The sequence below is a fragment of the Gopherus flavomarginatus genome, chromosome 4 (genome assembly GCF_025201925.1).
Source record: "Gopherus flavomarginatus isolate rGopFla2 chromosome 4, rGopFla2.mat.asm, whole genome shotgun sequence".
NCBI classification, from domain to species: Eukaryota; Metazoa; Chordata; order Testudines; family Testudinidae; genus Gopherus; species Gopherus flavomarginatus.
Window position 1 is genome coordinate 212,120,277 of NC_066620.1, and position 26,328 is coordinate 212,146,604.

General features: G+C 42.8%; 1 protein-coding gene across 8 annotated transcripts in view; it reads left to right on the forward strand.

Moving 5' to 3' along the window:
• Positions 1-26,328, forward strand: part of NCOA1 (nuclear receptor coactivator 1) — a 305,911-nt gene that overhangs the window by 185,110 nt on the left and 94,473 nt on the right. For 7 of the 8 annotated variants that reach the window (XM_050948717.1, XM_050948715.1, XM_050948719.1 and 4 more), the window contains 2 exons: positions 861-966; positions 6,873-7,039. In XM_050948717.1, the coding sequence (XP_050804674.1) occupies positions 878-966; positions 6,873-7,039 (256 nt within the window). In that variant the 5' untranslated portion in view covers positions 861-877. The remainder of the gene's footprint in view (positions 1-860; positions 967-6,872; positions 7,040-26,328) is intronic. The other variant, XM_050948722.1, reaches the window with a different exon arrangement.

The window sequence follows — 26,328 nt, forward strand, 5'->3', positions numbered from 1 at the left end:
GCGCAGCACGCACACCTAACTGGAATGGATATGAGCAATCACTCGAAGAACAACAGTTACAAAGGTGAGTAACCGTCTTTTTTTTGTGAGGGGGAGATGTTACATCCAGCAAGATGAGTTATTTCCAATTAATGTACAGTCATGTACTCTGAGAGAGAGGGAGTAGATAGCACAGATGCAAATGTGAGGGGGTGGGGCAGCTATCTAGAAATCAGTGAATCAGAGAAACCAGAGGATGCTAAAGGAGTAACTGAAAATCACCTAACTGTGTGTCAGACTGCCAAAAAAACAAAATCAGTTCTCCCCTGTATATAGAGTGCTCTCATAATAACAATGCTGGTGATGCTCCTGTGCATAGAGCCCTATGAAGATCATATCTGGGGTAGTGAGCGCTGTGCTGAACCTTATTGTTTGAGGGTATTGGGGGGAAAAACAGAGAAGGGCTTTGGAAATGATACAAGAACCAGATTTAAAAGCTATGGGGGCAGAGGAAACTGAGGGAGCTCAAGCCATATCATATAGAAGAAAAGGGATATGTGGTAAGGGTGAGGACTTGTGTGAGAGAAATACCTTTGAGGTGGTAATATACATGGTCTCTTCTCTCCACTTGTGGTGCTTTCTGCGTAAGCTTCCTTTACAAGTTGATGGGACAAGGCTTAAACTGAAGAAGGTACCGTGTTCTGGTGGGAGATTAGGGAGAAGATGTTTAACATTAAGAGCAGTTGGCTGCTGGACTAGTTTACTATTTAGTGGTCACCGGATTCCTGCTGTCTGGCATTCCTGTGTATGAATCATTCATTACCTGGGTGTAAGCTGCTCCCCCTGTCAGGTTCCTGATTCGTATTTCTCTTTGTGTACAGGTGCAAAGTAGCTCAACATGAGTGGCCTTGGGGACAGTTCAACAGACCCTGCTAACCCTGATTCCCGGAAGAGGAAAGGGTCGCCGTGTGATACGTTGGCCCAGAGGTACGTGCGCTGTTCCAAATCCATTTCTCCCACGTGGCTACTTTGTCATTCTAACCACATTGTTCTGTCCCGTCTGCTTGAGCAGATGGAGCAGGTTTCATCTACTCATAAATGTTCACACTTCCCACCAGAACTCAGCTCTATTTTATTAGTGACTGTGGTGGAAGAGGGAACATGATGGAAATATAACTTCCCATCTGCTCTTCTTGCTTTTAGGTGGCAACTGATGATAGAGGCTTATTATCAAAGTTAACTGATTGATTTATAAATTGAGAGCACTTGGTGGTGGCATGGGGAGATATCGAGAGGGCTTTCTTGGTATGAGTTAGGGATGGCTGCATTACTTGTGAATGTCAAAGCCGTGTGTGAGTTCTTCAGGTCAGCCCAAGGCTTATGCCTCCCTACAGGGTGCCCACGCAATGCATATTTCTGTCAGGTTCCAAAGACCTTGGTGATGAGATTCTTTTACACCATAGTACGTTCAGAAGACATGTTAGTCTAAATCATAGTCATTTCCATGTGATTGTCCGAACAGCCCTGATGGCAGATTCCTTTCATAATTCAGCTTGCCCTAGAAATCTACTCTGTGTGTGCCTTTCCCAGTAATTTTTCCATTATGCTGCCAGTTGGTTAAAGGTAAGCAAATCCTACATGTATTTCATCCTGATTTATGTAGTTGTGAGCATTGTAGCTAAAATGACTGTCATGCTGTGTGGCCCTTGGTGGCACTGGTGTGAATCTGTCAAGTCTGGCTGTTTCCTTTTTGGTGCACCCTATGTTAGGAAAGAGTTTTTTGCATTTTAGTGCCACCGTTAAGTGTATGCTGCTGCTACCTATGAAGCTGTTTTGCTCAAGTGCAGGGACAATGCTCAACTTTTACTTTCTGTCAGTTTTGCACATGTATGGACATTCTGTGTTTGACTGAAGTTGACAGTTTCTAGACTGTAAATATAAGTGGCAGTCAGTTAATAATCTAGTAAAGATATTTCTACTCAACTTTTCAGTGACTGCCTCTCCCCTCCTCTAGCAGTGAATCTTCTACAGAATTTCCAGGCCTTCTAGCAGTGCCTAATTACAATGGTGACTTGGGTTCATAGCCTAACTATGCCATCAAGTTAACAAAATCAAACAATACAGTTGGTGTAAACTGCAGTAATTCTATAAGAAACACTTTTCTGGTAGCACTTATTTCCATCCCTAGCAAAGACTTTATGGTACTGGTGAGACATTTGCCATTTCTGCCATTGTGTAAGAGAGCAGGTCTTTGAATCAAAACCCTGAGTCTGCCTTAGAGCCCAGTCCCATTAATTCTAGTGTTTCCAGTGGAGCTAGATCATTCCCTTAGAAATGAACACCCTTTGTCCCTCAGGCACAGTCCATGTCTAGTGTCTGTGGAGCGAAGAAGGCCTGTATGCCTGTTCTTGAAGGCTCCATTGCCTAAATAAGTAAGTGTGTGCATGGTTCTCTTTCTTATGTTTATTATAACTCCTTTCTTTATTAAGAAACCTGGCTCACAGCCCAATAGTAAAGCCCTTAAATCAGCCATGCTTTTATTTTCTAACTAAAAAAACCGAGGCGTCCTTGTGGCACCTTTTGCTGATACAGACTAACATGGCTACAACTGAAATTGGTCTTTTCTCACTCGCCTTCTCATTCTCCACTCTTGTAGCGATCACTCCCTCAGAAACCTTACTATATAGATACAGAAAATCCTTAAGAATATTCAGAGTAAGAGCAGGCTAGGACAGTAGAGTGGATTTTACAGCTCCTTTCACACATAAGTAGGGGTCTACCACATTTGTGACCGTGAAAATCACGTCATGGACTGTGAAAAATGGTCTCATCCTTGAAATATGGTCTCCGGCTCCCCAGCTGTGAAGGCAGAGCAGAGAGCAATGGCTGCTGTCTAGGCACCTAGCTCTGAACACAGTGCTTCTGCAGCACAGACGAAAAGGTGGCAATACCATGGCACACTTTCTTCTCTGCAGCTGCTGACAGCAGTACTGCCTCTCTCTGTCCGCCCAGCTCTGAGGGCAGAGTAGAGAGCAGTGGCTGCTGGTTGGGCACCCAGATCTGAAGGCAGTACTGTGGCCAACAGCTGCAGAGAAATAACGATAGCACGGTATTGCCAACCTTCTGTGCTGCTGCTGCTGGTGGTGCTGCCTCAAGAGCTGGGCACCTAGGCAGCAGCTGCCACTCTTCTGCCTCCCAGCTTCAGGCAATGCTGCCACCAGCAACAGCGCAGAAATAAGGGTGGCAATATTGCAACTCCCTAATAGGCTTGCAACCCTCTTTTGGGTCCGGGCCCCTAGTTTGAGAAATGCTGCGGAGAAATCACACATTTTTCATGGGTCAGTCACAGAATAATAAGGAAATTTCACAGATATGTAACACATCTGAAAAATTTGCTATTTATGCCATGTCCAACCTGCAAAAATTGTGGATTTCTCTGCATTTTAAGGAGACCTCTACACATAAGGTATTGAAAAGCACTTTGCAGAGTGCTTACTGGGATACCTGTAAGCAAACATGGCAGCTATTAGGAGCTTTTTCACAGATTTAAACACTGGAATGTGTTTCCCTGGGAGAGGGAATGTTGGCCAGTGCCCCGGCATTATATCCTACTCTCTTCAGAAGGTGCTAATGAGATGTTTTAGCTTCCACTGGTGACTGGCAGAGACAACTTCCTGCTCCACATCTTGTTCAAAAGCTGGAGTATAGCATGCTATGGAGCTACTTGAATTTCAGAATTCCTGTGTAAAAGACTGGACGGTTTCACAGTTACTGTGATGATACTCCAAAGTCATAAAGAACAGCCCACTGCTATAATATTCTCCTGATGCTTTTATGTAGGGAAAATTGGCCTATTCTCCCTCCCACAACTTGAAAGTTGCCACAGCAACAGTGGCATTAAGGTTTTTTTTCACCAAATGAGTTCACCCACAACAAGTAGCTTTTCTGCTTTTTCCCTTTTGATTTGCAAAGAGGGGAGGAAATTAATTTGACCTTAACTGAAATACCTATTCGACTTTATTGAGACGTTTACCTGCCCTGCAATAAGCAAAAAGGACCCACCTGTGTGTGAGTCCTAATGTTTTGCAAAATAACTCACTGCAGTGAACTTGGTTGCTGCTCAATATTCATCTGCGTGGCTCAATGTGGTGTGTGGGGTGTTTCTGTGACTTGCTTATAAAGTGATCCACTAGATTTGCTTTGGTTATTTTTGCAAACAGATTGATTGCAGTTTTTCTTCTTTTTCCCTTTAATTCAAACTTTTACCTTTTTAACTTATAAAATCTCAGACCTTGGTGCCTCATATTTCTTTTTGGTAACTTAAAAAAAATGTATTGGCCTCTTTACAGAATGATCTGTTGAGTAGTTACTGTATGTTAATAGGTTTCAGAGTGGCAGCCATGTTAGTCTGTATCAGCAAAAAGAACGAAGAGTCCTTGTGGCACCTTAGAGACTAACAGATTTATTTGGGCATAAGCTTTTGTGGGCTAAAACCCACTTGATGAAGCCTACGAAAGCTTATGCCCAAATAAATTTGTTAGTCTCTAAGGTGCCACAAGTACTCCTGTTCTGTTTGTATGTTAATAGAACGTTTCCTTTGAAATGCATATGGGAGTGGGGGTGAGGAGATCACACTTTTCAGATAGATGTTCTCTTTCATGTACCTCTAGGCCCCTGCCAAGTGCATTAGATACCTGGAGCTAATGTAATGGGGCACAGTTTAGTCCTGCCCTTGATGTAAGTGGGTCACTTCCTAGAGCACAAGTTACTTCAGATCTCACTGATACCGGTTACAAAAAGGATAAGATGATAGCTTGGACAGACCCAACAATTTTGCAGAAGGTAGAACTCAAACTTGCCACTAGCCTGTTCACATTAACATTTAACTATTTGCTTGTGGTCAGCTGCCTGCTGGGAGAATGAATGTAACTCTACGCACTCCTGAATTAGCAGCCAATCATTATCTGATCCTGTAAAAGTTATTGGACGGCGCTGCCTGTCTCCCTGAAAATGCCTAGCAGTCGCTTGTTACCTGTCACTTAACAGGGAGCTTGACTTAATCTAAGCTACATAGATTTGGCAAGCCAGACCAGAAATGTTATTCCTTTCCTCCACACTGTGGAGTTGCCCATAGTCAGATAGTTGATTTTTTTTTTTCAAAATACAGATTCTTCTGGGAGACCAGCTGGCTGCTGATCTGCTGTGTCAGCTGATCAGAAAGTTAACTCTATCGCTTCTCAACCGCATGTGCGGTGGTTTGGGGAAGGAGAAAGGACAGCAAGGTGTAGGAAGGTGAACCTCAGTCTAATGGAGGCACCAAGGAAGAGCCAGAGTTCCAGAATGGTGAGGGGCGTGATGGTCCATCTAGGACTGTGTGCAACTGTTAGTTGTTTACGGAGCGTCCAAGCCACAATGACGAGGAGAGTGCACACCTGTCAGGGCTAGCAGAAAAAAAGTAAAAATATTGTTTGAATTGAATACAAAAAAGGAACAAATCTGTAAACCCCGGATCATCTGTGCAGTGTGTGCATAGAGTTTCCTAGGGTATATGGGTGTGGGTGTGTACTTGGCCGGATATTTGCGACTGGAATAATCTCTAAACGGTAGCTGCAGACATATCAGGGTGCTGCTAGCTGTACGCTGGTCGTAAGCATTTTGTAAGGGTCCACTTTTAACAGAGTGACTACCACATACAGAAGATGAAACTGATCACTTTTTGCAGCCTTTACTTGTTCCTCTGCACACCTCCTGCCCTTGCTGGACAGAACTTGACTGCATGCTCAGATAATTTTCAGTCCCCAACATATATCCCTTTTAATTTTCCCTGTCTCTTTCCATCCAATGAATGTACCTTGTAGCATTTGTCTTATGATCTGGAAACTGTTCTAGTTCAGTTTCAAAATTGTGACCTGTTTGTGACCTACCATTCATGTCACATCAGCTTGTTAATTACTGAGAATAATCCATTTTTACACAGTATTTTCTGAAATAATTTATTATTCTGTGTCCTTCTAAAGGTTGCAAGGAAGGTGATTTGACTGTTTTTATAAGGACTTTGATTTAGCAAATAGTGTGTATATGTGCATTTGTATTTACTAGCCCATTAGCTGCTAACAGTATAAGGCCTATGATTCACATTTGAGCAGTTCTGATTCCACCCAATAGAGGTTAGTGATAGAGGGGGGGGCGTGTGTGTCACAGCACAGTTCATTACACTCTTTTCCTGCTCGCAGTGTCTCTGGCACAGAAATATGTTATAGTCTCTAGAGGGACTCTTATGAGAGCCAAGTTACAGCTCAGCTGTTTGCAGTTTGTCCACACCTCTGAATTTTGCCATAGGGAAAGAGTTCCTGGAGAAGTATTTGGCCCTCTCATTTGGCTCTAACCTCAAGGAGCAGAGCTGCTGTTGGCATTTGTTGGGATGAAACCAATAGCAATACTGCTTTTCATCCCAGTCCTGCCACTGTTGATTCACATTTTATTTTTAGTTGACTTCAGTGGGTTTTGTTGATCTTTTGTGTGTGAAGTTAGGACTACTTTACACCAGCTTGAATGCTAGCTTTGGCAGGGCGAGTGGCTTTGCAGGTTTATAGTTCACTTTCTGAAATAAGCAAGGAGTCCTGAATGTTGGTTTTTATAAAAATTTCTTCTTCGAGGAATGCATGACTTGAGTCTGCATTGTACATGTCTTCCTGGGCTTTCGTTCTGTGACTCATTCGGCATAAAAATAGACAAGGGCCTGAGCCAAATCATCCTGCGCTTTGTAGACATTCAGATTGCATCTTAGTCCTGTCTCTAAGCAGAAAAGTTTCTGGGTGCCTATTAGAGACACACATGCCTGTTTGGGGGAAGCAGTGGGAAAGTTATTAACCTGGAGTTTTGTTTTGCCACAGCAATGAAAAGCGGCGCCGGGAGCAGGAGAATAAATACTTAGAGGAGCTGGCGGAGCTGCTCTCGGCAAACATTGGTGACATCGACACCCTGAGTGTCAAGCCAGACAAATGCAAGATTCTAAAGAAGACGGTCGACCAAATCCAGCAGATGAAGAGGTTGGAACAAGGTAAGGCTTGAATTGAACTCCGTGGCTGTGAGCCTGATAGAAAGACCATGCTAAAGCCCAGCTGCAGCATTGATTAAGTTACAAACAATAACCATGACATAGACACAATTCTCTTTTATATAGTTTTTCTTCTCCCACTTCTTGTAAGGCATTTCCATGAAAGAAAGTATCATTTGTTTCTGCAGATGGTTACTTGAACTCATAATATTCTGTTTGTGATGATGTCCTTGTTTCCAGAGTGATCTGTTAAACACTCAGTCTGCACACTCTAATGCTGAGCATTTCTCTGGTTTATCTTGGAAGTGCTTTACCAGCACTGAGCCCAATTCTAATTCACAGAAGTCATCCTTCTTCCTATGAGCATTCCCATTAATTTGAACAGGAATGCTCTTAAAAGTGAAGTTTATAGGATCAAGTGTGTTAACTAATGAATCTCTGATGTCACTGTGAGGTAGGTACATAGGCATTAAACCCATTTTAAAGATGGGTAGGATGAGAGGCTGAGGAGGGCGTGGCTTTTGTAGCTGGGATTAGATTTTAGAAATTTTTCCTGGCTCCCAGTCTTGTGCTTGTATTGTTAGACCAGACTTCTCTTCTGTGTGACTGTAAGCAAGGCGAAAGCACCAGAACAATGAACTCTTTAAAGACCAACTTTTATGCCATTGTCCCTAGTCATTTAAAAAGAGGAAGGAGACGTTCAGAATGCTCTCTGAATAGAACACTTTTTCCAAGCTTTCCACATGACATGAGGAGGTCTTTAAAGAAAAAAGGAGGATGTTTCTATATCAGTTTGTCAATAAATGAAAGCTTTGCTTTGCATCCCAAGGAGTTCTGCAGTGCTGAAGATCTGGGGATGTGGGGCAGTGGTTTAGTTGTTACAGCAATAGGACTGGGAGTCAGGCGATCTGGGTTTTCTGCCCAGCTTTGCCACGTGCTTGCATTGTGTGACCTTGAGTGATTAATTTAACTTCATCTTACATGGTTCCCCATTTGCAAAATGAATCTAAACATTACCTATCCATCCATCACTGATGTGTCTGGGCACCATAAACAAAATTAAGAGAAGAATCATTTCTGTCTGAAAAAGACCCACCTCTCCCTCATTTGATGCCGTTGTATTGACAGGGATAATTCTCCCGTCCTTCACCTTTGAGAGGTTAAATTTATTGTTAGAAAAGCACTTTGGGATTCTCAGATGAAAGTCACTTGAAGTATTCCTTTCGGGGTTGAAGTTCGCCCCTGTACAGATCAAGCCCAAACCATATGCGCCACATAAATCCAAATGCTGCATATAGAACCCACAAGTTAGTATGTGTTATAGGTCCTTTTCTGTGCCAGTCTGCAGAGGATTTGAGTTGTTACAGCCCCCAGCTGTGCTCACTCTGTAGCAGCTCATGCTTTTCGCTCTGGAGGTGCCCGGTTGGGGCAGCCATCACATAGTCCTTGGGGTGAATTTCACCCATTAGTAACAGCAGTAAGACAGGCTTACCCACACTTCAGCCAGTTTCTTTTGCCAAAATTCATACTGGACATTTTCAGAATTAAATATTGTTGCCTTGTAACAGATGTTGAAGATTTCATAAACACCGTACTTGGCTTGTGTCTGTGTGCGCACTAACTTCAATCCTATTTAGTTCTTCAGTGAGGTTGTATGTGTTTTGTGTGTTACTTAGCCGTACTGTCGTCGTGAAGAAACAGGGAGACTGTTTTCAGATTTCATTCAGGTTACGGCTGAAATCTGAAAAGAATTTCATAATGGGTAAATACTTAAGAGGTTCTTAGTTACTGGCACTTCGGTATTCATTAGATTTCTTGACATTGCACAGCAGGGCTGAACATTAACTAGGACAAACGCTACTTAAAAATATTGTTCCTTGAACCTTGTTCTGTATTACCGGCTTATTTGGTACTGCACCACACTGCTGAAGAAATGAAATTTCACCTTTGCATTTTCTTAGCTAACAAACATTCAATTGCAGAGGCATTTAGTCTGAGAAGGTGATGAAGAGATGTTGAAATGTTAGTACATTTGCGCTGGGGTCAAGAGAAGCTTTTTCAATACTTGCATTTGTACTGAATGTTACACATGTGTTGTTTGTTTCCTTATCTCCTTTCTGTTCTCCCCATATCTTTATTTCCATGTAGCCCCAGTCAAAGAATCACTTAGTGTCAGCTGATTGCTTAGGTTCTGGTTTTGCCTCGGAAGCATTGTGAATGGCAGAGCGTCTACTGCGGAGCCAGAGGACTTGCGTTATTATCTGTTTAGAGCAAGGGAAGCCAAAGCTATGCTTGAGGAAAAGGGTCACATGCATCTTGTGAGTGCATTTAATGTGGCCTATGACAGCACTCAGAAACACATTGAAAGCTTTCACAGGTACAGCCCTTGATGCCACAGCTAGGTGATAGCAGCCAGGAGCATGCTTATTGCCTTAGGGATACAGATGGGGCTGAGGCTCATACAGAAATAATGGAGCATTTTACATCAACGTGGGGCAAGGACTACGTTGGGTGGTCGAGTCGAGCCAGCAGCTTGTTGTGTTGCAATGTGTTGGACAGATGAAGTCTAAGAACATCCACCTGTAATCACTGGGCAACCTAATGGGTTAAGATCTGCTCGCGCGCGCACTCTCTTGAATGAAAAGCTCTATATTTGTGGTATCAAGACATTTAAGTGGCGGGTACCCACTTGGCAGTGGTGTGATGTTGAGGAATTCGTTAGTTTTACGACACCTACATGTGTGAGAGAGTGTGTGAGAATGTGTGCTAGTTTATTGTGTGCTCTTCATTCCTGTGCTGCTACTCTGAATGCACTGTGACAGGTGTTTGCTAACACAGGAATTACAAATCCACATCCCACATGCAGGGGTTCAAATGGGCACTTAGGTATGTAAAGCTTGTCTTGCGTTACAAACATTTATATATATAGTGATTGCATGTAGGCAAGACAAGCTCTTGAAAAACCACACATGCACCTAAAAGCTCATCTGAGCATCCAGTTGGTTGTCTGTTAGGGAGCCCACCTGTGGAATTGAACTTGTTTGCCAGTAATGACCAGAGTATGGCAGGTTCTTGGCACTGGGCCACATATCTGTTGGCATTTTTGGTGGACAGAACAACACTAACACAGGGAAATATACAAACGATAATCCATTTTTATTGTTGCAGTGCTTATTTAAAAAAAAACAAAACAGCAAACTAAAATAATCTGCCCAATGGGGAACATAATGGATAGGAAAAGGAGAAATATTACACTGAACCTGCAAACAGAGTAGCAGAGGCGGAGGGAATTTGAGTGAAACAGTGGGGGACAAAATCCCTTTAAATTCTGTTAGAAAATTCCTAAATGAAAGCCTGTGTTGAGTGCAGAGCACTTATCAGAGTTCTCTGCAAATTGTGAAGTTATGGGAACCAGCAGGTGTAAGCTCATAATGAATGGAAACAATCTACAATTCAGCCGCTTCTTGCCAAGTGTTCACTCACTAGTGGAAGTTTCCCCCACTGTCAGCCTTTAAGAGTTTGTTTCTCCTGGAGATTTAGAGGTCACATCTCCTCTGCTCTTCCTCCCCAAAATCATCTTTGTGTCTCTGTCTGCAGGATCTATCTTTTTTGTCCCACAAAATGGTGGAGGAACTAAAGGAGGCAGGAAATCTTGTAAATGCATCACATATATCAGCTAAGCCCTCCCTCCCCATCCCCCAGCACGCCTGGTGGCTGTTATTTAAAGTATGAAGCAAATGCTTTTAGAAAAGATTCCTAGGTTTGGACTCTTTCCAATGTTAGTAATGTACAGTTGGCAGAACAAGCAGTTTGCGGCTGTGGCAACAACCTGAAATTCATCTGCCAAGACAGCAATAAATGCAGCGGAGGAAGGGACCAGAAAGTTAATTTTTCAGCACTCCTCTGTCCCACAAAAGTTTTTAGATTTTGAGTTAGTGCAACGTTGTGAATGCTGATTTTCAGGCCTTCGATAGTGCTTGAGCAAAGTTCCTTAGATACGGATGAGAACAAAAGCTCACTGCAGTCATTTGGGCCACATATAACATTGGAGTGAAAGGGAAAAAATAATTGTATCCAGGTGTCTTGTTGAACATAATATTTTTAATAGGCTTGCTATTGTGGGCATGTCTGGAGGCAGCAGAGCTGGGATAGATTCAGAAGTTTGGAGTTTCCTAAGAATTCGGGAAACTTGTCCCATAATCAGTTGAGAGTAATCCTTAAAAGCTGACCTAGAGAGGCAGGATGTACATCCAAGAAGGTCTGCTTCTGAGATTTAATCAGTCTTTGTTTTGCAAATCAACCGGGAGGGGAGAAAAAGATGACTTTAAGGCTCTGCTTGCTGGACAGTAGAAATGGTACATTTTGTACTGCTTTGTCCATGTTACTTTAAAAAGGCCAGTAAAGGCAGCATGGTCTATAGGAGTGAGCACTGGATAGAAAATCAAGAAGTGCTGAGTTCTAATGTAGACTGTGTAGCTGACTCACTCCGTGGTCTTGGGTGAGTCACTTTACCTTTACATGCCTCAGTTTCCTCATCTGAAAAATGGGTAGCATATTTACTTACCTACCCCAAACAAGTATTGTAAGGATTAATGTCTGTGCAGTATTTTGAACACAACATGATAGATAAATGCCATCTATTATTGTTTAGTTGCCTACATAGATTGTAAGCTCTTTGGGGAAGGGCCATCTTTTTGTTACATATTTGTACAGTGCTTAGAACAGTGGGGCCTTGGCCCATCACTGAGAGTTCTAGGTCCTATTTGCAGAATACTGCTACTAATTATCAAGTGGTGGGGCGTCCATTATTCTCCTGGGACACTGTTCCAGAGCTTAATGGAGTCAGGAAGTGGTTCCCAATTCACTCTGATTTTCCCTTTTTTAATTTCATCTCTTCACCGCTCATTACATTCTCTTCCCCTTCCTACCTTCAAACACAGACTTTACAATTCTTCTGCCTCCTTGGTGTTTACAACCTTCAAATGTTTGCTGATTGTTCTCATATCCTCACTTACCCACATTACTGTATACAATTCAGCTTATTTAATTTTCCGTCACAAATCCAACCCCAATGATTTTATTGCTTTTCTGAACTCCCTTCAATTTATCAATATCTTTCTGGCAGTGTGATGCCTAGGACTGAACAAATTGTTCCAGGTGAGGTCACCCCGTAGCCAAATAAAGAGAAACTTACTCTTTGCTCTAAGACAGGATGCAGCTCCTCTCTGCTGGAATGTGTCTCTTGGTTTGAGGAAGGATATTTTTTTTCCGAATTTTAAATAAATAAATTCCTTGTGTGAAGGTACTAACCTTTGTGTTACAAAACTAATAGTGGGAAAGATTCTGGAAGAAGAGAGTGGGGAAGTCCCTGGGGCTGGTGGATCTATTGTCAGAGAGATGGTATTTTTTCCCTTTTAGACCTACCAACCTTAACTGTGTCCCTTTTTAAGACTGTCACCCAATGTTTTTCCCCAAACACCACTCCATTGATAGTGCTTTATTTCTTTCCAAAGTAGTTTAAATGCAGCATCTTAATAGCATAAATCAAATAGTATTGAACTTTTGATCAGGATCTACAAACGCTAACATCATCACAGAGGATTGTCTTTGAAAACCCTCCTAACATGCATTACAAGTAAATCTACAGCAAAGAATATTCAAGGGGGAACCACCTTTTTCCCCCACTGTATTTGCTTTTTTGCTGTTTGCTTTCTTCTGCACATGCTGTGCTGTAGTACGTCATTAGTGCTCTGTAGAGATCAGTGTTTAGAACCACAGTTACTTCTGTGTTCATTAGTTCAGCAGGTGCATCCCCTGTTCTGTGTCCACAGTATTTGGTACGTCGATTGTTTAGATAGCACCTGGTAGCCCCAGTCAATTTATCCCATGGTCGCCAAAATAAGGGAGTTTATTCCATGGCTACCATGACTGTGTCTCATACCACTTATAAACACTACGTAGGCAACTATGAACTTTCAGGCTGTCCATGCAGATAAAGAGGTTCTCATGGCAGAAGGAAACCCCTTGCCCTCCTGTGTGTGGTATGGTAGTGTTAGGTTCAGTATGCAGATCTTTAATAATACTATTTCTGTTACAGTGTGGCCTATAAAACCACTAATCAGGTTAAGATGTTTAAATAGTATGGTGGACTAGGAATTATTTTCTCATGATCATTATTGTACCAGATATGATCATTGTGCTGTCAGCATCCTCCCTCTTTTTTTCACCTGCTGTCTCGTCACATGTTTAGACTATAAGCTCTTTAGGGCACTGTGTTTGTACAGCATTTAAACCAACGGGGCCTGATCCTTCATTGGGCTGTCTGTGCACTACCTCAATATAACTGAGTTTCTTGTTGGGTGGTGGTAGTGCAGTAACACATACAGTTGGCTTTTAAGAAAATAAAACATTTAAGTGAATCTAGCATTGGTGAAAGGTGGCAGATTGACAGCCCTGGACTGACTGCTTCCATCCACTGACCAGGTTCAGCAAGGCCAATGGTGGAGTGAGCTTTCAGAAACTGCCCTGCTGAAGCATCTTCAGTCTGAGTTGAGGGAGACCCTGTCAGGGACAAGAGAGGAATTTAACCTCCATGGTTCACTCTGTAGTAACAGTGATGATAACATTTGCATGGTTCTGTGTATGTTTATTAAAGATCTTGGAATTAAACAGCACAAGAATGCTGGGAGCAAATATTATACACACTCTACAGGCAAGGAAACAGAGGCACAGAGAGTCTGCCCAAGTTTACACCACAAGCCAGTGGCAGAACAGGGACTAGCACTCTGTTAGACTTCCTAGCTCCCAGTCACATACTAGAACACCAGGCCTTAGCTCTAATGGACTGTGCTGAGATTGTCCACAAGGGTTCCAATTAGTGACCATTTTTATCAAGTTTTTTGCAGTGTGGATATTTATCCTGTATGAACTAGACTGAGACCCACCACACTCATTTTGAACATGAAATTCTGCATTCTGGAGCCTCGTGCTGGGCCTGAAGATTGGGTGGAATGCTTTCCTCCTCAAGGTTTCTTTCTAAATGAATAGCTGCCAGTCAATATCCACTCTGCTGTGGTCACTTTCTGTCCAATTTCTACCTGATCCGAGTAGCCTTTGAGAACATAAGAACGGCATTACTGGATCAGACCAAAGGTCCATCTAGCCCGGTATCCTGTCTACTGAAAGTGGCCAATGCCAGGTGCCCCAGAGGGAGTGAACCTAACAGGCAATGATCAAGTGATCTCTCTCCTGCCATCCATCTCCACCCTCTGACAAACAGAGGCTAGGGACACCATCCTTACCCATCCTGGCTAATAGCCATTTATGGACTTGACCACCATGAATTTCTCCAGTTCTCTTTTAAACGCTGTTATAGTCCTGGCCTTCACAACCTCCTCAGGTGAGGAGTTCCACAAGTTGACTGTGCGCTGCGTGAAGAACTTCCTTGTATTTGTTTTAAACCTGCTGCCTATTAAGGATGAATGAGGATAAATTTATTATTATTAGCAAACAAAAACTCAGACTCTAACAGAAAACCACTAACCTCCTATGCTTTTGTATTAATTATGTCAACAGATCAGCATGTGTCTCACATTCCATGAATTTGGAAAGCTATTCTGCTGAACGTTGCTAAGGTCACGGTAAAGGTTTTGCACTAGAGTGGAAGCTCGATGAAGTTGGGATATGTATGACTTTAAGTGACTTGCTCAAGTTCACATGCTGAATCTATTACAGAGCCAGGAAATAAACCCAGATTTACTGAGACTCAGCCCAGTGTCTTGAGCACAAGATCATCTTTCTCCTCTATTCTTCTGTTGTTCTAACTGCTTTCTGATGTTAGTCTCCATGTCACCCAGCCTTCTCATGTCTTTGATGTTTGTGTTCAACTCAATGAGTCATGTGATGGCCTGTTGTAAGAACACAATGTTGTTACATCTAGTAATGACAAATGGGGAAAATACCAAACAAACTCAAATCCACAGAAATACAAATTCTAATGGTTGTTACTCAGTCTGTCACTATTTGGTGTTAATTTGAATCCAAAGTAGATAATGACTGCAGAACACCAAGCTGGGATGCCAAGTCTTTGGCTGTGGAGGAAACCTCCCAATCCTTTCCTGAGAGCCCTGTTTCTCTCTGGTCATGTTGTGCATCTGGAAGGAGAAATGTCACACTCTTCTGACTTAAAGAGCGAAACCATGTGATCTTTACTCTTTGGCAGGGTGTCAGATTTTTGCAGTTTGAGCCTAACACAGCCATGCGTTCAAGACAGTGTGACTAAACAAAGCGCTTGTGGTGTGAAAGGTGACACAGCAGGATAAATGTTCAGTGTCCGGTGTTGGTGGAAAATTATGTTCTTGATTCTCAGCACCTTCTGTTCAGAACATACCCCCTAATTTCAATTAGTCTCTATTCCCCCCTACCCCCGCCACTTCCAAATTAAAAATGTGTTTAATCTTGTCTGATAGAATCATAAAAGCTAGAGATGAGAAGATGTATTATTTGGTCTTGTCTAATCGGTCTCTGAGGCACACATCCCCCTGTCTTGGGAGGGTATTCCACAGCCTGATAGATCTCATTGTCAGTAAGTCAGCCTATACTTTCATTTACACACAGAATGTAAGCCCATTTCTCCTTTCTTACACTCTGAACAATTCCTGTCCCTTTATGGTCCATCTGATTGAGGGGTGATGAGGAGCTGGCTTGTGCCTTGGAAATCTCTGAGTGGGATTTTCTGCCCTAGCTCCCTCGCTTAGGATGATCACACCTAATACACCTGCGGCAGTATCTAGTATCGTGTAACTTCCTACTCAAACATGACGATCACTTCCCACAACTTGCTACATTACTTTTTGTCAGTTACTTCCTTTATGGTCTGTCAGCTACTTTTCAGTTTGTGTAATGTCACTCATATTCAAAATGATCTAAATTATCTTTTCAAGTAAGATTTTAAGACAGAAAAATTTCTCATCCACTGCATTTCTTTCATCCAGTCATTTTGTAATTACGTACCAAAAGATTAAGATTTTTATAGCATGATCTCATCTTTATAAAACTCAGGTGTGAGGTGCTCATGGTTTCATTATGCTCCTGTCACTGGCATAGTTTCTTCTAAATATTTCGTTATTTCACTGATGATGAATGTTAAACATATGGATTTATCTTACGCCTCATCTGTTTGTTGTATTCACCTCTCATTTGCCACCACATACTTAGATTATAAACTTTTGGGGGCAGGAACTGTATTTCATTATTGTGTTTGTTTGGGGCCTCTAGGTTCTACCTCAGTACAAATAAGAAATAATAATAGTGATGGATGTTAATTGTCAGGACCTCTCATTTCCTTTTTCGGGGGTGAGGAGGGGAAACTGGTATCACATTTACCTTTTTTCCCATTCTCTCTGGTACCTGCTAACTTCTTCAGGCCTTTTAAAAAAAAATAGCCAATGGTTTGGTAAGCATATTTGGGAAGTTTAGAATCTGGACCACACACTCGCATATACAGTATTCAGTTTTCCAGTATTCTTGATCAATACCGATCTCGTCATTGGATCTTAGTCACATCCATTTCTTGATATTAGTTGTCTTCTAAAAGAATGATTTTGTTCAAGCTGTGGAGTAGCCTTTTAAAATCCTTAGAATTGCCATTCATTTATTCTCTCTTCTCTTCCCAGTATTAGTCTTTTCTCCTGATAGTCTGATAAAAATTCCTGAATCCCTCCAGCAGCATTATCTGTCTGTAATTTCCCCTGCAAGCATCAACTTATTCTAAATATTCTTGTTTGGTTACTTCTACCCTTTGCCAGGATTGTTGCCTTCAGTTCTCTGAGCAGTCCCTCCAGATGCCCGTCTTGACTACTGCTTTCTCTCTTGCATTTTTCTTTTTCAGAGGAATGTCTGTTTTGTCTTAATTATGGTCTTTTCTGAAGATTCTCTGCCTTTCCTTCCCCCACCAGAATCCCTTAGACCAGCATACAGAGCCTGGATCTCCCCTCTTTTAAAAAAAGGGTGATCATCTGTCTCCACAGCCTTATCCCCACCTTTTGTACCCTGCAGATGGGGCACTGCAGGTCCAGGGTCCATTCATGGGAGTAGAGCAGAGAATGGGAAGTCTATGGGGAAGGGATAGTAGGGCTCAGAAGATGCATTGTGTCATACCCCCTCCAGTCCTCCTCCCCAGGGGCAGCTTCACCCTATTTGCCGACTGGAGGTTCATCCACGGGACCCAGCATAACTCCATTCCACTGAATGGAGGTGTCCGCCAGGGGAATCGGGACAAGTGAAGAAGGAAATGCGGCTACGCCAACGAGACATTACCCCACATCCTGTGTAGCTGCAAGCCCCATTCCAGAGCCTGGCAGCTGAGACACAATGCCATCCAAGATCGCCTGGTCAGACCCATCCCACCACCCATAGGGAAGTTGCTGTAAACTCTACATCCCCGGAATCGACAGCCAACTGTGACCAGACATCGTCATTACTAATGAGGACCGGAAGAAGATCATCCTGGTAGACATCACAATGCCCTTCGAGAACAGGACTGTGGCCTGAGCTCAAAAGGTAGAGAAATACACCCCTCTGGCTGAAACCTTGAGAGCTCGGGGTTACCAGATTCAGACATGTGTTGATCGTCGGAGCCTTGGGTGCATGGGAGCGAGGTTAAGAGAATGCAAAATTGGTCAATGCTATGCTTGACTGATGCAGCAACTCAGGGTGTCTACAGAGAACACATCACCAGTCATCTGCAATACTAGGAGGGATGCTGAGAAGCGAAGTGGGGAAAGTAACTGAAATGCTTCTCTCGTGGATTGTCTTTTCTAAATGGACAACCTACCCTGATCCTCAGTTACTGAGGTACAATTTTCACTCATTAATATATTTTGCTTTCCACAACCAACTCTCTGTACTACTTTCCATGAGTGATGTACCCGAATACTTGGATGCTAATATCTAAACTGTATTCTTAAATTTATTCTCCTAAATTTGGGTTATTGCTGATTATATACTCTATGTATCATATGACTTTATCCACAAACACAAAGTTTATTTTTAAATCTAAGCACTATACCCAGATGTACACATGCTGTTTTCTCAACCTGTGTATTATATAGTTTTAACACTAGCTTTAATAAAATTTTTAAATCTCTTCTGAGGGATGTCTCTTCTTCCAGTGATCCCTGGAGTGGCAGCAGCTAGGTGGAGGTCCTGAGACCAGGGAAAAGCTTCTAGGAGCCAGCACTAGCATGGAAGCCTAGTGAGATCTCTGGGCAGAGTGCCCTGGCCTCCAGTGATCACTGATTTCCCAGGCTTGTGGATGGCCACCACTCTCTCTTCCTTAAGGGGGTTGGGATAATTCCTCCCCCACAATGGAATGGTCAGGGAGAAATTCAGCAATGGGACCTATGTGCAGATTTTTTTACCTGAAGACACAGTTAAAACCCTGGGTTTTACTCCAGGAGAGGATGATTCAGGATGTAGATTAATACTCCTCCTGTTGCATCATGATTTCTAAATCCTGGACTAAATTCTGTACTCCTCACTTGGGAAAAATTTGGCCCTAGGTTTCACAGTTCCATACAGTTTGCTTTCCTGAAATCAAATACTCATATATTCAGTGAAGCAGTTCTGAAATCAGGTGCCTCATGGTCAGCAGCACGAAGCTTCACAACCAGTTTCTCCCTGTCATTAAGAAGCAGATCCCTTGTGTCAATGGGAGTTGCTCGCAGTTGGAGAATAGTGAGGTTCTACTTTCTGGATCATTATGTAGGGAATTGCCAGACCGAACCACCTAGCCCAATGTCCTGTCTCTCAACAGTGTCCAATACCAGATACTTCAGAGTGCTTACATCATCTCTGTGCAGTTTAGGAACTCTGATCCATTTGTTATTCCCCTTAAAAAAATAAAAAAAAATTAAACTATAACTAGAATGTGGTATAAATGACACCTTATTCACTCACCTGCCTGACAGAGACCTGCATTGATAACCTCTGGCAATTTCTTGTCATGGTTTTGCATTTGCATGCTTTAGTCACCAGTGGTAATCTCAGTCAAGTGTAATGTGTTCTGTTTAATAAGCCAGGTAAACAAAACACCTAGAGGATCTCTCTGCTGGAATGCAACTGCTCTTGGGATTTTGAAATTCGCACGATACTCTTGTAGTAAATAAAATACTGTAGCAGTGCATTGATTATGAAGTGCTATGTTCAGAAAATAGAGAAGCTCTAAATTACTTTTAAATGTTGTTCTTTAATTCTTAATCCATATAAATTTTCTTGGTGTCTCACTAGAAAAAAGAGACCTAAGAGGGAAAATCCTGTGAGATGTTATCTTCAAAGACGCATAACTACAAGAAAAGTCATTTTCTCATAAGTTGCCAAAGTCTCTGCATATATTGTATGTGGGCCTGATCCTGAGCAGGGCTGAACACCCACAAGCTACCTTGAAGTTATGGTTAATTTTAGATAATGGGCATCTGTCAGGATTAGGTCCTTAGAAGAGAGCACATATGAACTAGATGATCTGTGTTATGTGTAGGACGATATGATTAGGTCTGTTGCCAGCAACGTTAAATCTAGAGAATCTTAAACTTCCTGTCTTCACTGAAATGTACATTTTTTTGTGAAGTGATTTGTGGGGCAATAAAAGTTGTCTGCTAAATACTAATTCTGCTGTTTAAGGTTAAAAGAAACACTATTAATTGAAGCCGTTAATTAGGTACTTGCTCTTCATCTGTATGCATTGAGCAACACGAAGCACCGCAGATTTTGTAGCCTAAACTGGCTTTGCTCTGACTTTGGCATTAATACCATGTGGTTTTAAGTGACCGTATATGGCGATAGTCTAGGAATGGAGCCTTTGAGATTTTGTATTTAGAGCAGGATGACAGTTACCTTTGTGCAGGGGGCCAGCACATGGCCTATAGCACTTCAGTGTTGTATATGCCTCATGATGGCCTTCTGCAGGGGGTGAAATTCCCTTATTCAGTAATTTGCAAAACCTTGTATTAGGCCTTGGTCTAACAGGTATTAGTGTGACTGGGTGAGGCGCACTATGGTGTTGAAGCTGGAGGGAGACAATCACTTCAATCCTATTCTCTTATGCTGTAAGCTTGGGACAGGGACTATCCTCTTATTAAGTGTGTGGTGTCTAGCATAAAGGGACCCGATTCCAGATTGTGGCCCTGAAGTACTGCTTTCAAATAAATCACAGAAGTTTAAACATACAGGTTTTGTAAAAAACCCCAAACCCAGCAACAGAACGTTGTATGAAAAGCTATGCAAGTGGAAATGGCTCCTGGAAATAAAGTAAATTCAAACTTCTTTAAAGATTTTTAATTAATTAAGGGATTTTTAATTAATTAATTAAAACTGCATGAATGGTTGTCAAGTCTAAAATTAGATTGTGGTCTCTTCAGTGTACAACTGTCAGCCTGATTCTGATCTCTTCAGTTTAAATGTATTGATTTTATTGGAGTTTCTCATGATTTGCATTGGTTTAGGCGGAAATCAGCATTGGGATCTATGCATTTGTTCTGTAAAAGGCAATTAGCGAGCTCTAGAGTACAGTGTAAATCGTAATGGAGGCTTGATCCTGCAACATGATGGCTATGCATTGCCAAGCATCCTCAGTTGTCTTCTGAAGTCAGTGGGAGTTTGCAGTGCTTAGCAGGGGGAGGAGTTGGGGGTGCATGTTTGGCCCCAATGTTTGCAAATCAAACCTAGCAGTATTTTGCTAGTGTAAGAGGGCCAGAAGATAGCGTTGGCTTGTCAGTGTTCTTTGTCTAATCGGAATGAACTGCAGTCAGTGAGCTCAGCGGTTTGAGCACTGGCCTGCTAAACCGGAGCTGTGAGTTCAGTCCTTGAGGGGGCCACCTAGGGATCTGGGGCAAAATCAGCACTTGGTCCTGCTAGGGAAGGCAGGGGCTGGACTTGATGACCTTGAGGGTGGAAGGATAGCTCAGTAGTTTGAGCATTGGCCTGCTAAACCGGAGCTGTGAGTTCAGTCCTTGAGGGGACCACCTAGGGATCTGGGGCAAAATCAGTACTTGGTCCTGCTAGTGAAGGCAGGGGGCTGCACTCAATGACCTTTCAAGGTCCTTTCCAATTCTAGGAGATAGGATATCTCCTATTATTGTTAACATGGTGGGGCACACGGTGAAAAGTAAGTTTGATTTTAACCATTATTCCTGTTTTAATAATCAGCACAGCTGGGACACTTTATTTTGTTTTTACAGTTTTAACTGGACAATGTCCTTGTCTCTTGAGACCAGTTCATTGTGGCTGTTACTAGCCTGACTTAATAAAATTAAGTTTATTGTGTGGTCCAAAATCATTAGAATTTGCAAACATTGTTTTTGTTTTTTTAAAAAAAAATTACTTGTAAAGTTACTTTCATTTTGATCAGTTTTTTAAAAATAAACATTAAAATAAAGCTTTATAACCTCTTAAGATTTTATTATTTGTACTATGGTAGTACCTAGAGGCCACAGTCAGGGAACAGAAGCCCATTACACATATGTAGTCTTAAGAAGACAGTCCCTAAGGAGTTTACAATCTGGGTTAAAATCTGGGTGAAACAAACGAATGTGGGCAAAAGGGAGATAGGCATTACTGCAGACTGCACTGTGCTCTACAAATATTTTCCTCATAGAGATACTAAGAGATTTCACTGGGGCAGTGTAGGCACTCATCTCCCATTGATATGCAGTTGGTGAAGGTTGTCCAGTGGGGAGCCTGATGCCCAGCTCCCATTTGTGTCTTGGAAAAAATCCTCATCTATCAGGAGTCCTACCCGTGACTAGATCGGTGAATTGCTGTGATCTGGTTTCAAGTATCATCCAGCCTATGTATGGCTGGATTTTTAGTTCACGGGCAGGCTGAGAATTTTTGAATAACTAAATGTGATTAAATGCTGGAATTGTTGTGTGGATCAAAATGATTTTGCCAGCAAAGTATCCATTCCCTCTGCTTTGTCCTCTTACTCTTGGTGGATTCCCAGTGTCTTCCATGTGGATGAGTGAAATGATAGGAAAGGGTGGCCCAACCTTGATAAAGCAGAGAAGCAGTACGTGACTGCTGTGTCACTGACAACAGAAAGGGGGTCACCTCTATCTTTTGATTTTGCTTTATATGAAAGACATAGGTTGAAACAGAGTGAGGTGGTTATTAGGCCCAGTTCTGCAAACATACATGAGTCAAGTCCCTCAGGGCCCAATTTTCCATTACCCTGGACCTTGCACAGTCCTGTAAACAAGTGTGAAGTCATGAAGAATGCCTCGTTCTCGTGGTAGCATTTTTCACCCATTTTGCACTCACTGGGCACTGGCAGAAATGACTGCGCAAGACGCAGGTCAGTGGAGAATCAGGCCTTTGGTGTTTTCAGGAAGAGCACCTCTGTGTTGTGAGGAGTGACTAATTCCACGTTGTAGCACAAGTCCCATGTAGAATGTTCCTGTGAAGAATTCTGGGTATGTCACACACTCCCCTTCTCTTCCCCTCAGCTTGAGAGTAAAATAGTAAATGGGTTGACTCTGCCCACACCTTGTACAGACATTTGTAAAATCTTTCTCTCTATATATCCTCTGGAATCTCTTTTATATCAGGGACTGATTTCAGATACAAACTCCCCCAGGTCTCTGCCTGTGCTGTAACATCCGGCAGTGTGCTCTGTATGTGTTTATTTTACAGAGCCATACCACCTATGAAGCATGTCAATAAAATTCTCATTCCTGCGCTGACGATTTTAATCTAGTTGACAGTTTAAATATAGAGCAAGGGGAAGGGGAGGCTGCCGATAATCTCACAAACTTCCCTGAATGTTGCCTTTATTTTATAACTCTAACAGAACATTTGGTCATTACCTCTTGAAGCATTAAACATCGTATATTGTCAAGGGCTAATAAATACTTCAGCATTTAACTGTAAGTCATCATAATCAAACACAGAGTTTACTGAGGACCATTGTGCCAGCTACAGTGACTGTGGTTGATGGCGTCACCCCAGGCTTTGTATAGTGAAGTTCCCAGATCTAGCACAATCCTGTGAATCCACAAATCTCTGAGGTTGCCTGGCAGGCGGCCAGATGGTATCAGAGAATGCACCCCTTTGCGTGTTGATAGAGAGTTTGAGAGCATGGTGTGCTGGGGTCTATTTATCCATCTTGGCGAGATGGCCATAGAGCATGCACTGCCACTTTTGAATATAATGAGCCTTTGAAGGAAGGCCACACGTATCTGCGAGATTGACATTTCACACAAAGTCAGACCTCTTTGTGCTCAAGATTTGGCATTGACCTGGCACATGGAATGCCTCTATCAGCTCCCAGTCTGCCTGTGAGAGGTTTTGGGTTTCTGACCCATATGGCAATACAGGTAGTTTGATATATATATTGAACTCTGTCTCATCACAATGATGCTTGCATCCATAAATGAGACATGAACAGTATGCAGGAGGCAGGGAGACCTAGTCACTGAGCAACATCTGGTTTGTGGTGACCAATTTGTCTTCTGCTTGGAGCCTAGGCAGATGAACTTGTCAGTGCTCTCCACGATACTCGACCCCACCTGCACAAGGGGTTCTGGGAGCCCAGTTCTGTAGTTCTGGACCTTGGGCTTTTGTCATGAGATGTTCAACCCCATAGTGCAGGTAACGTCTTGAAGGGCAGGGCTGAAATTCTCTGTTTTCTCCACAAGCAGGACAGTGTAGTTGTTATAGTCTTTGTCAGTGAACAGTTCTTGATCAATCTTCATTCCTACGTCTGGATTGATCAGTCATAATAATCAGTCAACAGCCTAAGGGAACAGTGCTGGGATGAGAATGCGTCCCTGCTGCACACTTGAGGTTGAGTAGAAATGCGGCAAAAGGGTTCACCCTCGCACTGGTACCTATGTGAAGATTGCTCAGTAGATTTAGCAAAACATCTGCAATGCCACCTCCTTTCAATGCAAGTCAAAGTGTTGACCTGTTGACTGAATCAGAAGCCACTTTGATGTCAAGAGATGCCACATGAAGTGAGTGGTTAAATTCTTGGTGCAGTTCAGCCAGAAGCTTGAAGGTAAGGACAGCATCCATAGTCAGCTGGCCACCAGTGAAACCTGGTTGCTGTGGACAATGATGTCAGTTAAGGAGTGGCTGCATCTTACCAAGCAGAACATGAGTGAAGACCTTCCCAGAACTGATAACAGGGAGATTGGCCTGTAGTTGACGCACTTGGTGTGAGATTCTTTGTACAGGTGCACAATGACGCTGTCTTTCCATTCTGCTCGTACTTGGCCTGATGCCCACACTTTTAAGAGCAGTTGATGCCGCCCAGTGTGCACTGGTTCCAAGGCACATTTGAGCTACTCAGGTGCAATGCCATCTGGTCCAGAAGCATGTCTATTCCATAACATTCTAATGGCCTTTTGTAATTCCTCTGGTAACAGAGGATCAGCGTTTGTCCCTGGGTCTCAAGTCACGTGATTTGCGAAGTCACATAGCTCTGGACTGTAGTCAGTGGGTGTGTGGTTCCAGCCCTCTTTCATAATGTGTTTTCAGTTGTGCAGGACCTTGTCCATCGATGAGCAGGGAGAGCCATCTGATTTTGTGATAGAGATGTTAAAAGGCTGCTTATGGCTGCTAGCTAGGCTTACGATGGCTCTGTAGGCAGGCTACAGATTGTTGTACTTTGGGCTGTCCTTTGCTTCATCAGTCAGGGAGTTGATGGAGATCTCAGTCACACTTTGACTTGGCCTGGAAAATGTCTTTAAGCTATTTATGTTCTTGGACGTTTTCCTGCTTACATGTTTCTTCCTTTTTCGCTAGTATATCAAAGGCCTCTTCAGAAAGCCACAGTTTCCTGCATGACTGTCTGAAGCCAATTGTTCTAGCAGTAGTATGTGATACAGCATTATGTATACCACTTCAGGTGCTCTCCATGTCATCTCAGAGGGTATCAAGGTTATGTACGTGCTCTTTGATGGCCTGTATGTATTTCACAGCTGCAGCAGGATCTTTTTATGTATTCTGGACATTGTGCAGTAGGTGGATGTCTGGTTTGCAAGGATTCAGAAAATGCACTTAGAGCTGAGACACAGCTAGTCTATGGTCTGCAGTTGTAGTTGCTTCTGCACTGCCAACGACCTGGTGAGATTTCACTGCAGAGTGATTTCTGATGAGGATGTGCTTAGTTTCCTTAATGGCACGTCCACTGTTTGCAAGCCAGGTCCAGTGATGGGTGTTAAGGCACCCATAACAGAGCTCATAACAGAGACGCTCTCAGCCACACAGAGTCAAACAGTGTGTGGTGCCCTTTGAGGAAAGTGAACCAAGGAAACCTGTCATAGTTTCATAACCAGTTCAATTGAAGCCAGTCATGTGATTGAAATCTCCAAGCACTAGCACTATGTCATGTGGGAGAGTTGACTGGAGTTTTGCTACTAGCTAGTGGTCAATTCTGTCCTTTTCTTCAGGTGATGAGTCTTCTGTTGGAACACAGGCCTCAGTCACAGATAAATGTCCTACAGTATTGGAGCTCAGTAAAGCATAAGCATGGAGAGATGCCGTTCCGTGTGGTTAAAGCCTGTGCTACAGGTTGTCGAATAAGTGCCACACGTTGAGTTCGGTGTGGACCATCTTAGTGGAGGAAGGTTGTTTCTTCCATAGTAATTTGAGTGCTTTGTCCTAGATGGGGCTCTGCAGTGTCAGTGAATAGAGTCTTGTAACTGGTGAGTTCTTAGATGAGTTGTCTTGTGCACGGTGCTGTTCAGTGTTAATATGTTCCATGTGTGGATACGGCATGCGCCTCTAAGGTCCGATTTCAGCTTCTGGAAAGTTGGGGTCATTTTAGGGCTGCTTCTTCCCTAAATGGGGAACTTGGCCTTCATCCTCTGAGTCCATCGATTGAACACCAACATTACCCTGAGCAGGGATCCTTATCAGGGCCATTCAGACATGAGGCTCATGTGGGCAGGAATGACTACTCCCTGAAGTAGACCAGCCTACACCATGACTACTCTGTACCCAAAAACTGTAAGGAAGGGATCCTGTGGGATGTAACATGCATGTGCACAGGGCTGGATTTCCAATTAAGCACAGTAGGCACGTGCCTAGGGGCACCAACGTTCTAGGAACGCCTTACCTCTCTAAAACTATGTGCAACGTGAAGGTCTGCCGTAGGCAGGGAGGGCACTGAAGATGCTGTGCCTAGGGGTGCATAGGGTGTAAATCTGGCCCTGCATGTGCAGCATACAGGAGAGTTATAACCACCTAAAGAAATCAGAATTCCTACTACTACTACTTTTGCCTTATGCCAT